This window comes from Sesamum indicum, linkage group LG2, assembly GCF_000512975.1.
Source record: "Sesamum indicum cultivar Zhongzhi No. 13 linkage group LG2, S_indicum_v1.0, whole genome shotgun sequence".
Classification (NCBI taxonomy): Eukaryota; Viridiplantae; Streptophyta; class Magnoliopsida; order Lamiales; family Pedaliaceae; genus Sesamum; species Sesamum indicum.
The window spans coordinates 14,313,389-14,326,400 of record NC_026146.1 but is presented as its reverse complement, the minus strand read 5'-3'; the positions used below and the strand labels follow the sequence as shown (position 1 = coordinate 14,326,400).

The following is a 13,012-nucleotide window of genomic DNA, read 5'->3' as shown; positions in this document are numbered from 1 at the left end:
TTGCCAAATTATATGCACTACAAGCAGAAAAAAATACTAATTTTTGGAAAATGCCATATCAAGCAATCACGAGGCAATGAAAGGGAAAGAAGGAATTAATAGAGCATTTTCCTTACATAATAGTTGATTCAGCAAGTCCAAATTCCAATTAATCAATAAATTATTTATCAGAGATTGGACGAATGTTTGCGGCCGTGGAATCCAACCATCCATCCAAATACAAGTTGCATTCCATTTTCAACCGACTAATGACAACTTGCTCTCAAAAGTTGTTGTGTCGAGAAAATACTCATCCATGAGGAGGACGGGTCGGAACCCAACACTGCATGGAAGAAATCTGAATGAGGGTAATCGCAAGCTTTAGAAACATGATTGAGAAGAATTACATGAATGAATAATATTGTTATATTTAAAAAGGACATAAAATTAATTGATTAAAAAAATTAATTACATTTTGCGATTTAAACACCATCGAGTTGTATTTCAAAACGAAGTTGAGACAATCAAGAATCAGTGTTTGGTTTCAATAGTTCTAGGGACGGGAGGAGCCTAGAATCATGGCAGGATCGGATGATTCTCGAGTCTGACCAAATTCATCCTAAACACGCTTAGTTGTCATTCTTATATGTATATCAATAAATATAATATCGTAAAAGAGCGTAAACAACAGTTATAGAATATAACAAATTGATCCTTTATGATAACACATTTTACACATCACCAAATGATGTCTAACAATATATGTAATTCTTGACCTCTATTTATTTTTTTCTTTTTATTTGGTTTACTTTCTTTTTGTTGGTTGAAACTTAAAAAAGAAAAATCACAATCCAATGAACAATATTGCATTACTTGACAGAATAATATGATTTAAAAATTTAATAATAATTTAATTTTATTATATCAAAATGACACTGATCATTAATATATAGAAAACATAATTTTCATAATATTTGTTCAAGAAAAGGGAAAAATTAATCCACCCAATTTGAAGGGGAAAGCAAATAATTATCAAGAAATAGCCAAAAATTATTAATACCCCCTACTTCACTACACATAGCAAGATTAACCCTACCAGTATCCATCTTCCAACGCACACACTACACGGATCGACCGAAACCAAGAAAACAAGAGAAGCCCACCTCGCCAAATCCAAAGAATTCATCGATTGATTTCTTCAATGGAGGTCCCAGGTTCATCTAAGAAGATGATAGCGACTCAGGAGGAGATGGTGGAGGCCAAAGTGCCGATTCCATACAGAGACCAGTGTGCCCATTTGCTGATTCCCCTCAACAAGTGCCGGCAGGCGGAGTTCTACCTCCCATGGAAGTGCGAGGCGGAGCGACACACTTACGAGAAGTGCGAGTACGAGCTCGTCATGGAGCGGATGCTGCAGATGCAGAAGATCCGCGAGCGGGAAGCGCAGTTGAAGGCCCCCCAGTCTGCTCAATCCATTCCCCTCGCCCCCAAAACTGCCAATGCTTGATTCTAATTATGAGGATCGTCAATAATATTTGGAGGTGAATTCTTTGTGCTGCCTTCTTTTGGGTACAATTTTTTTGTATCCCTTTCTTTTAGCGGAATGATAGGAAATGGGGATTTGACGTGCTTGGTTTTGCAATTCTGAGTAATAGGGTTTTTTTTCTTGGGAGTCTTAGGATGTTTTAGGGTGGAAATCGTATCAAAGGGTTGCGAGTCTTGCGACTAATCCTTCTCACTGACTGCACTTCTGCCAATAGTGATTAAAGAGCTGATTGGATAGAAATTTGGTTAAGAGGCGCGTTTGGGAGCTTGATTCTCTGTGTTAACCAAAATGCTCTTACTTTGACCAAAGATATGATGTTTTACTAGAAAAACTGAATACATCGAAATCAAGTATCATTTAGTTTATGATGTTGTCAAGTGGGACGTACCGAAGTGAAAAGTTTTCTACTTATGAGAATCCTGAAAATATGTTTGTTTAACCTCTTTCCGAGATCATACATTGTTTGGACTTGATCGGTACTGGCGACATTTGAGTTATTGTAAGGAGGTGGTGTGAAACTACTATATTGGATTAGATGAACTCAAGTCAAGGTGGAGATTTGGCAAAATGTGAAAGAATAACTCCATTTTGCAGCCTCCTAATCAAATTTGAAAATGGGAAATTGATATGTTTGTCTCAATTGGTGGCCTTGCATAGCTCGCCAATTTCGAAACAAGGTTTCCTTCTGATGTTTTCATGGTGTGCAAATTTAAAAGTTAAGGATTGGCTGTCAAATTAAAGTTTTGGTTGAGGCTAATCTGATCCTTATAATTTGACTGAAAATCCTTAACTTTAAAAATTCTTTTTTGAGAAGGAGTTATTGGTTGACTTTATTACAATAATTTTTGGAATTGAAAGTGAGTGGTATATAATTTGTCACATCCAAAGTTTGTCTCTGTATCCATACATTTGTTGTTTCTGTTAGCTAACCAGTATACTGCTTCATTTCCTTCTCAAAAGATATTAGAAGACTGTAATATCCATTGCAGTCAAGAGCCTTAATGTGAACCAGAATATGGTATAGTGATCAGCTTGCTGACAAACTTCCTTAGCTGAAAGTACGCAATGTTGAACTTTCAATCTAACACCATCAACATTCACCGTACAATAGCTAAGATCTAATGTCATTATCTTGGAGTACTTATCCTTAACTTCCACAGTTTCCCTTCAAGCTATTGTCCAAATTTGGTTTACAGTATCCTGAATCTTTGTCAAGGGTTGCAAACAATGCCTATATTTTTTCTGTTGAAGCCATGTGATGAAGATCCTGGCTGCCTAGCCACATGAAGTTCTCCTTTCTAATGTGAAATCTTCAACAATGCCACGTCTCACTTCTGACATAAGGCTTTAAATCCTTTAACTTATACAGCCTGTTTTGTACTATTGGAAATATTCTTTGCATGTTTGCATTTATATTCTCACTCAAATGAACAGCAATTGAAGACAGGTAGTGTAATCAAAATAAGAACTTGGCTGACCAATTATCCTAATGTCTTCATGCACAGAGAACTGTGGTAAAATTTCCCTGATGGTGGACCTTAACCCAAATAGTTCAGCGGTATCTAAATATGTAGCTTTTTTGTCCCATGTATGGAGACATGCTGCAGTCTCTCCATTTCATGGCAGCAGCACTCCTCTGAGATAGGTTAGGGTTTCCCCTGGATCATACTGTCCATGCAAGACATCCCCTAAATTAACTCTACCAGATTGTGGGAATGGTGAGTGGAGTGCCAGAATGATCTGCATTCTGCACAGGATAATACTAGCATACTGTTTAGGGTTAATGCTAGAGTATTGCTCAGATTATAACGTCTATTTGCCACATATATCTAGTTTAATGCCAATTTATCCTGTCATTGTATAAAGGAAATTGAGGCAACACTGGCTACTATTTTCTCAAGCAAAATCGTTTATAGTTATGATACATGCCAGCCTCCACTGTGGAAGAATCTTTCAACTTCCTACTGGGTAAGAGCCTGGATATTTCTTACTCTGTAGTTTCCAAATTAGCAATCATGTGTACCAACAACTTTCCCTCTCTGACACACCAGAAAAAGGATGACCTTAACTGGTCATGTGTTTGACACATTCTTCTCTCAATCAGTGAATCTGAGGCAAAAGGGGAATGATACCCTGATAACAGCTGCAATAGAATTTTTCCCCACATGAATATCTGAAAACTTAAGTTTGAGCATGAAAATGTCACTTAAGCTTCATATGAAAAAACCTGGACAATATCCTCTAGCATATGGTTCCCAACTCCCCTTTAATTCAAGGAAGACAAGCATTTTCTAGAATGTCTAATGACTGCAGCTTTGACAATCAAAAGCCAAAAACCTTGCTATATGGAAGACCAGTCTAGAGGCTTCAAGACTTGGTTAAAAGTCAAAATTGTATACATAATATTTTGAGCAAAGTGAGGCTCCCAGTTGGAAATTTTCTCTCTCGTATTTTGCAGTAACATTGCCATTGGAGATCTTGATAATTTAAGACTTAGAATGCCCTACAACAAGAAAAATAAGATATTTTCAGCATATCCATATGCAGAGGATCTAGTTTGGATTCGTAGCTGGTTCCAATGTGCTAAGAATGCTTGGGTGATTATCTTATCTTCAGGCTCCAGGTTTCTCAACACTAATCTGCTCCCACGCACATGGCGTATCACTTATGGACTATGTGAACTGGAATTTGAAAGTCAACACCCCCTTTTTGCTTTCACATTAACGTGCACTGGATTCTAAGACTCGACCCTGTTTATGCTTATGCATTTGCTGGATAGTTGGTGAAAGTACTTGCACTTCCTTTGTCTCTCTTCTGATTCAAATAATATTGGTGCTTTAATTTCTGTTTTCAGCTGCAGTTCATTTTGGGTGAATTATTTGACTGATCGTTACTCATGATTATAATTGCTTGTGAATATTATCAACTTCAGCCTTGTCTTAATCTGCTTATTTGTGGAACCTCAGTAAAATGTCTATACTTGTTCTTGAGGCTGTTCTCTGCACTCTCATTTCTTCTTGCCCCTGAACTTTTTCGCCTCTCACCATTCTTCCAGGAAGAAGCTGGAAATGTTTGCAGTGGCGGAAGTGGTGGAGTTGAGTCAAAGCCTTTTCTGTTTTATTTGTACAACAATGTTAGTATTAACTTTGATTTTTCCCTTTCCTCATGGTAAACCAGTTTCTAATAAATTTCAAACATGATTGTGCGCCATGTGATGATATCTATGTCCAGGCTTTTTACGAAGAATGATTCTGTGTTAAATTCTCAATCAGTTACCCTGTCAGAATGTTACTGATGTTATATATTGGAAGCTTTCATGCTCTCTCGCAGTACCCACATGAAGTCTGAATTATTAGATCAGAATGTGATTGCATGATAAAGTTGAATGCCTGCATCATCATGTATAATACAATGGTATTACACTAGCATCAAACGTCCCGTCTCTTTATGGCTGCTGCTTATTTAATGTGATTCCCTTGTTCCAAAGGCCAGGGATGTATGATGAACATTTAATAAAGGGCTGTTTTTTCTATTTAAATGAGCTTCTAATATCCTATTTCTGGAGCTTAGAAGTTTTTTCTTTCTAACCAGGACAGATTGTGAATCAATTTAAAAACTTGTAAGTAGTAGCAAGTATAATGTTATTTTAAATAAATTACAATAATTCATCTCGATACGCTGAGCAAATATAATATTATTTCTTAAGATTCAATATTTTGTTACTGTGTTTATGTGCATGCCAATAGATGTAGAGATCGCTAGATGGAGCCTATCATTTGGGTTTCGAAATATTCCCCCATGCTCCGACTTACCTGGGTTTTCAGGCATCATCCCTAGTTTAATTTGTAAAATCGTAAGTATTAAACTTCCAAACGCTCAAATTTTCAACTTTGTTTTTTTCATCTTCTACTTTCATTTCAACACTCACAATTTTCATTACTCTTTTTAACTTATAACCTTTTTTTTAACGATTTATGTTCTTAGAGTGAAAAATAGAAATTATTACTAAAAACACTCTTAAATCCCGTGAAGAAATTCTGGTAACATGATGACTGAAATACAATGATAAATTACAACAGACTTTTTTGAGGTCTGTCATAATTTAAATTATTTTTTTTATTATTTGAAAAATTATAAATACCCCAAAACACAGTATCCTCCCATGACTCGTCATTCTCATCAGCCAATTGTTTCTCTTCTTCTGCTTCATCTCTTCTCTCTCTCTCTCTCCCCCCCTGTTTCTCTAAAAAAATTGATTTCTATGGTTTGGAAATATATCCACTGTCTTCGTCTTTAATGTTCGACCGCTATAAATCCCTTCTTTATCTGGTTTGTTTTAACTTGATAGAACAATATCAGAACACTAAAAACTCCTCTGTTTTTCGTGAACTTCTCTGTGATTTTTCTGAAAACATATCTTAATGGTGTTGATTGACCGTGTTTTGGTCCTTGGTGGAACTGGGTTACCATTTCTAAAATTTGCAACCGATGAGTGTGGTTACCGGCCTTTGTGGCCGTGGGAGACCCTCCATAGGATTTGGTCTCTAGACTCAAAATACTAACTGTTGTTGTTCTTGCATATATATGTAAAATCATTTATTAGATATGTAATTTTAGTATATTCTGTTGCATTTTATGTTCTATGTATTTAATGGTTTTTATAACCCACGTTTATTGTGATAGTTGAGTCAGACTGTAAATATTTGGGCTCGTCAATGAGCAATAAATTCCCAACATTTATTTTTTAAAAAATATTTATAATTTTTTTAATAATAATAATAATAAAATACTTATACTTATACAGAGTTGATTATAGCCCTTTAAAAATGATGGAAAATGCAAAAAAAGCATAAAGTTTGACTGAAAAATCTGACAGCAAAATTGTAGCGTGAAGCAGCGTCCTTGAACGTCAAGCCTTTGTACTCGCCTAGGTACAACCCCTACTCTGCCTGCTTTTCAATTCTATTCATCTACCTGTTTCTTCTTTTTCTTTTTTCTTTTTTTTAAAGTTAAATTCTGTGTATATATAATGATTTATTTTATATTTTAAAATATATTATAAATAAAAAATGAAATATATAAATTAATACATTATATTTTAAAAAATAAAATAACTAAAAAATAATTAACTTATAGGTGCTATCGACATAACAAGAAAATCTATATCGTGGTGTCATAAATAGACATTTGTAAATAAAAAAATATTTTTTTTTATATATATACTAGCTGTTGGGGCACACAATTTCTATGTGCATAAAATAAATAATATTTTTAATTAAATATAAATAAGAGTAAAAAAAATATAAATCAATACACTATATTAAAATAAATAAAAAATAAAATAAAACTAATTATATCAGTTGATATAGATTTCTAAATTCGAATAAGTTAAGGTATTTTCAACTTTACAAAAATTTGATGCGTCAGTCGTATGTGAGTGTGAAGAGATTTTTTTTTATATTAATATGTATATATATATGTGTGTTATGTATACATTTATATTAATATTTATTTTCTTGTACTGGGAAGTTGACATGACAAAAGTCAAAAGTTGATTTTGAAAGCATTTGAATGTGAGGGGGTGCAATTTGGAATATTTCATGATTGACTAGACCCCTTTGTCAGTCGGATATATATATATATAATTTATATACAGGAGTTAATTCATGGCATATTTGTTTTTTATAATTATTTTAATTTTAATTTGTGGGAGTTTATTACCACATATGGATGAAATTTTAATCATTGTTTCGTATAAAATTGAGAATAATAAAAAGATGTTTATTTTGACTTATATATGCATATGATATTATGAATTAATATTCTTCACTGTGGCTTTTGGATTCAATTACAAAACTTTTAAATTATTGTTCTCGATTTTTCTACGATCACCTCTCAATTTTTACATTAAATTACAATATTGATTAAAGATTATATCAGCGTCCAACAAAATAAGCCTACTCCACAACCCAAACAAATATTCAATGTTTTTCTCGATTAAAATTGAATGATTGATACGCGGCATAATAGATACAATGAAATTATTTTTATCGATTATATATTTATATATATACTATTAATTAAGTAGAAGGGACGTATAGTAACTACTATTATCGACAATATATGAGCGAACTTAAATACCTTAAGTATACTTATTTTTTTCGACCATCCATTCAGAGTTAATTTCCTATCATATTCATATTCATGTTTCTTTTTTATTTTTTGTTTGAAAATACATCGATATTTTTAAATCAACTAATAAATTCAAAGTAAACAAATATATACTACTATTAAAAATAGGCTGAATATCTAAATAAGTAGGACTCGGACTCACAATCTCTTGATTAATTTTAATTTACTATCAATATGTTTTTTTAATTCTTGCATAATTGAGATTACTTCATTCTATCAATTTTGATTAGTTGTTCATTTTATAATCGTTTTTTATTTATTTTTTTGAAAAATTACAACATGCTCCTTTAATATTTGACAATAAAAATATTATTTAAAAATTATAAATACTCTTTAAAATTAACGATGGTCTAATAAATACATCTAGTGACAACTATTATAAGAGGTATTTATTAGACAACTATTAATCTAAAAAATATTTATAATTTTTTAAAAAGTAAATAATTATAATTATGATAAATATTAAAATAGCCGATTATGACTTGGGTTATTTTAATAATAATAATAATAATATTTAAATTATAGGTACAGTTTGGAGAAAAGGAGGGTAAGACAAAAGGGATGGGAGGCAGAGAGAGTGTGGGAAGTGGGAAGGATGCTGTAGACCTACAACACTACACTACACTATACTGCACTGTAGTTTCTTGGACATATTATCCCATTCATTAATTCTGCACCAATTTCCATCATTCCCTCTGCTAACCCAATTAATGCTATTTCCCCCCCCCCCCCCCCCCCCCCCCCCCAACCAAAAAGAAAAAAAAAAAAAAAAGAAAGAAATTATTTGGGACATTTCCACTTTATGGAATTTATTATTATATATATAATTGCTATTTTTTTTTTAATTTTGTTTTTGGATTTGAACCCAAGACATTTTAGGAAAAGATCTTGAAACCCAAATGGTTGTGCTGTTTCATATGGACTATATGTAGTCACTCTTGAGTCTTGAGCTTTCCTTCATTTTGTGGAAAATGATATTTTGGATTTCATATGTTAGGATTTTTTTTTAATTTAGTTTAATTTATTATGACTTTTTCACACTGTGTCTCATAAATTAAATTCTTTTTAAATATTAGTCCTTACATGTATTTTTCATCCAATAATTAATAAAAAATGCTAACAATTCAGTAAATTATTGCGTCAAAAGTGAATGTCAGGACTAACATTGAGAAAAATTTCAATTTATGGGAGACAATATAAGAAAATCATAATAAAATATAAAAAAATTTTAATAAATGTGATTATATTCGATAAAATTTGTGAAATCAGCTTATAAAATCTAAAAATAAGATGTTATAAGTACTTTAAAAACATAAGAAGTTCTCAACTTAATTATTTTTATGATTTTAACAATTAAGCTCCTTGAAATCCGATCGTATTAATTATAAAATTGGTGTTTACTAATAATTTTATTTTATTTATTTGTTCAGAAATTTTAAAAATTATTTTTAAAAGAAGATTAACATCGTATAATTAAGTTGTACAATCTTATTAAATATTTTAAGTCCAAATCAACTTAAGCCCTAACTATTATAATTTCTAGAGAAAAAAAAGCTATCTATATATATATATATATATATATATTTTCAAAATGACCCTTTAATCTTTATAATTTCTAACAATGGTATAAATTTTTTTAATATTTAAAGATAAAAGCATTCTTTATGAAATGGAGAAAGTAGTGAATTAATATGTTTTTCAACAATATTTAATTCAACCCATTCCTAATATTATTGTGTAGGGTGCAACACAATAGAGGCAACTTTTAATATATGCTTTAGGATGTGTTTGGTTGGAAAATAAAATAGTCTAGAGGCCAACTCATTTCTAGGGACTGTTTGGTTCAGAAACAAAGAGTGCATGGGGCAGACAATAAAACCTTATTTTCCACCATCTTGACATTTGGAAATTGCTATATTTATTTATTTATTTTAATTTATGGACGATTCACCACAACCTGTCTATACTATTCAGCTATAATTACACTTCTCTCTCTCTTAAAAATTTAAAAAATTACATCTAATACTTATAAAATTTGTTTACGTCTAACAAATAAGTCATTTTATTGGTCAAAATTCACAATTTGCTGATATTAACAAAAAAAAATTAGAAAAGAATTTATATTTATCTACAGTTGATTTATTACTGATTTATTGTAGATCAGATATATATGTCTTTTTATGACCAAATTACCCTCGTACGCCTTCATGAGTTAATGCATGTGATGAGGTATATTTTCACTTTTACAAAAGTAGTTTAGATGAAAAAGATATTGTTTGACCTACAACAAGTCAATAATAAGTCAATTAAGCGTAAATATCAATTTTCATTCAGTTTTTTTGGTTGATAGTAACAAATTCAGTGAATTTTGAATGGAGGGTTAGACTGAAACAAACTTCAAGGGTGCTAAATATAATTTTTCAAACCACAAGGGATTTAAGTGACACCATACCTCAAGGGACGAGAGTGTAACTATCCCTACTATTTATTACATGTAAGAAGATTAAAATAATTATTTTTCATATATACGCAAGATATGTATTAACTAAAATACTCTTAATCACATTTATTCTTATATAAACAGTAAATTATATCGACACCCTTTAAAATTACATCTAATTCTACAAATACCCTTTGTATTTTGCTAAATTATAAGTACACCTATTGATCAAGTAGTAGTTGTGATTAAAAATGTCACTCTTATTCCATAGCAAAATTTTACCAGACACCTCCTCAAGGAGTATTTACAAAGCTAAAGGGTATTTGTGTGATTCGACTTGAATGTTGATTTATCCTGCATAAAATAATTATTTTTATAAATTTATCTATGAATAGTTATATATATTCATGAATATTTAAAGTTACAAGAATTATTCACAAAAATATTAGTTTTGGCCTCGTTGAGGTTGCGAAATGACAAGATTGCCCTTAGATTTCTTTTTTTTGTTCTTCTTATATTTTTTCAATAACCATTACTATTTGTACAATATACGGCCATCTTTTTGGTTTATTGCCCGATCCCTTGGGACAGCTCAATGATTTGGACTTCACAATCTCTTTATAGAGTTTGGCTTCAGTTATGAATGAGTGTATGTGTGAGGAGAAGGGAAAAAAAAATACACATTACCTACTTTCGTAATTTTCACCAAATTGGTAGTACAAACAAAAAATATATATTGAAATCAATGTATAAAAGATATGATAAATATTAAATAATAATGATATATATATATATATAAATATATGTAGGTATAGTAGAGAATGTAAGAAAGGAAGTGTTGAAAGGGAAGAAATGGTATTATTTATTGACTTATTCGAAGGGTGGTGGGGTTATTTTTTGTGAATGATGATGATGATGAGGTGCTGCTGCTGCCAACCATGGTAATTAAAGATTTCTAGAGAGAGAGAGAGAGAGAAGAGTCAAAGCAGGAGCAGAGAGTGTTGCAGCGCAGCAGTTGGGTATTTGTATTTTGGTAATGATTTCGTGTAGAGAAGAAGATCAGAAGGCTCGTGATCTTCTTTTTCACTAGAATTTTTCTCTTTTCAAGTGCTGCTACTCCCTCCCCCCTACATACCCTCTCAACAACAACCATATCAATACCTGAATTCCCTCTCTCTCTCTCTCTCTCATGAGAAGAACAAGAAAGTGTTTCTTCTTTTTGTTCAAACTGAGGTTGTAAGGGAAGATTGAAAATTGAGTTTGTCTTGTGTTGTTGGAGAAAATGGGCAGCAGCTACGGGAGGAATAATGGTGTGAGACAGTACGTAAGATCAAAGGTTCCCCGTCTGAGATGGACTCCTGATCTTCACCACTGCTTCGTCCACGCCATTGACAGGCTTGGAGGCCAAGACAGTAGGCTTCCTTCTAATTCTCATTCATCTTTCTCGATTCTTGGGCTCTGTTAATTTCCCTTTCGAAAAAACCCATGTTTTGATTCGACTCTTGTTTTCCTGCACATGATGATGATCATGATCATCAGAGGCCACTCCTAAACTGGTTCTCCAATTGATGGATGTAAGAGGGCTCACCATTTCTCATGTCAAAAGTCATCTGCAGGTTGCTACTGTCCCATTTTCAGACACACTTTCATTCATTCTATTCCACCAAGCATCCTCCTCCTTTAATCTTCTTAATTTTTCTGTGTGCTTTTCTTGTTAAACAGATGTACAGAAGCATGAAGAATGATGCAACCAGACAAGGTATATATATATATATATATTTATATGTATGTATGTATATACATCCATTATTCTTTCTACCCCATACCCTAAGAAACAAGTAGTTTATTTTCTCCCACCTCTGTGTATTGGTCTGTTTCTTCACGACTTCATTTATTATTTCTTTCTGTTTTTGTAGCATGTTGTCTGAAGCAAACAATCCCTCTAAAATCTTCTAATAATGGCATGTCTAATAAAACACACACTCATTCAAATTTCCCTAATCATATATAATGTATAGAACCCTTTCGTATATGCTTCGTTTGGTTCACTTTCCTTTCTTTGGACTTAATGTTTGTACTTGTTGCTTAGCATGTCAACACATAAATGCCAATGCATGTGTGTTTTTGTTGAGTACTAGTTTTGAAGCTTTTGTCCTGGTGCAAATGTGTTTGTTTGGTTAACACTTTTTTCAGATAGGAGTATTACAACACAGCAAAAGATCAGACAGTGTAGTGATGAGGATGAAATATTCATTGCTGCTGCTGCTCTTCCTACAAAAAGGTGAACACTTTTTCTTCTCTATTTTCTTAGTAGTAATCAAATGGTTTTTTGATCAGCTTCTTCTCAAATTTCAAGAAGGGTTTTGGTTGGTTTCATGTAGAGCAAGAAACAACAAGGATTTGGATTCATATCTGCTTTTCATCTTTTCAGTAGTTTCTCTTTCTTGGACATTATTGTCTGTTTGGGACAGAGATCAGTACTATAATAATATATATAGTGTGGTATATATACATATAATAACAAATGTGTTTTGTGTTCATATGGTTTTTTTTAAAAAAAAATAGAGCAAGAATCGAGAAGATGAGTTGCTGCTTGTCTGAGGATGTGGAATGCAGACAAAGAAGAATATGTGAGGCAGTCGCCAACCCGTACGGTGGTGATGATTACATGCAGACTGTGGCTGAGAAAGTTGGAATAAAGGATAATGAAAAGAGGGTTTTCAGAATGCACATTCAAGAATATCCTCAAGAAAATGAAAACCCTTCTGCCAATGCACCACCACTGCTAGAATCTGACTTTTTCAAGGTATAATCAATAATACCCTAACACCCCCCCCCCCCCCCCCTTTTTTTTT

At 32.4% G+C, this 13,012-nt stretch overlaps 2 protein-coding genes across 3 annotated transcripts in view; both read left to right on the top strand.

The window, feature by feature from the left end:
• On the top strand, positions 1,052-4,857 carry LOC105156151 (NADH dehydrogenase [ubiquinone] 1 beta subcomplex subunit 7). The gene is made up of 2 exons (XM_011072207.2): positions 1,052-1,520; positions 4,581-4,857. The coding sequence occupies exon 1, from the start codon at positions 1,181-1,183 to the stop codon at positions 1,484-1,486; it is 306 nt and encodes a 101-aa protein (XP_011070509.1). The 5' UTR covers positions 1,052-1,180; the 3' UTR covers positions 1,487-1,520; positions 4,581-4,857.
• The window catches only part of LOC105156150 (putative Myb family transcription factor At1g14600), a 5,981-nt gene continuing 4,025 nt past the window's right edge, over positions 11,057-13,012 (top strand). Inside the window, exons 1-5 of one of the 2 annotated variants that reach the window (XM_020692006.1) lie at positions 11,057-11,569; positions 11,697-11,773; positions 11,880-11,916; positions 12,351-12,438; positions 12,723-12,963. In XM_020692006.1, the coding sequence (XP_020547665.1) occupies positions 11,440-11,569; positions 11,697-11,773; positions 11,880-11,916; positions 12,351-12,438; positions 12,723-12,963 (573 nt within the window). In that variant the 5' untranslated portion in view covers positions 11,057-11,439. The remainder of the gene's footprint in view (positions 11,570-11,696; positions 11,774-11,879; positions 11,917-12,350; positions 12,439-12,722; positions 12,964-13,012) is intronic. The other variant, XM_011072206.2, reaches the window with a different exon arrangement.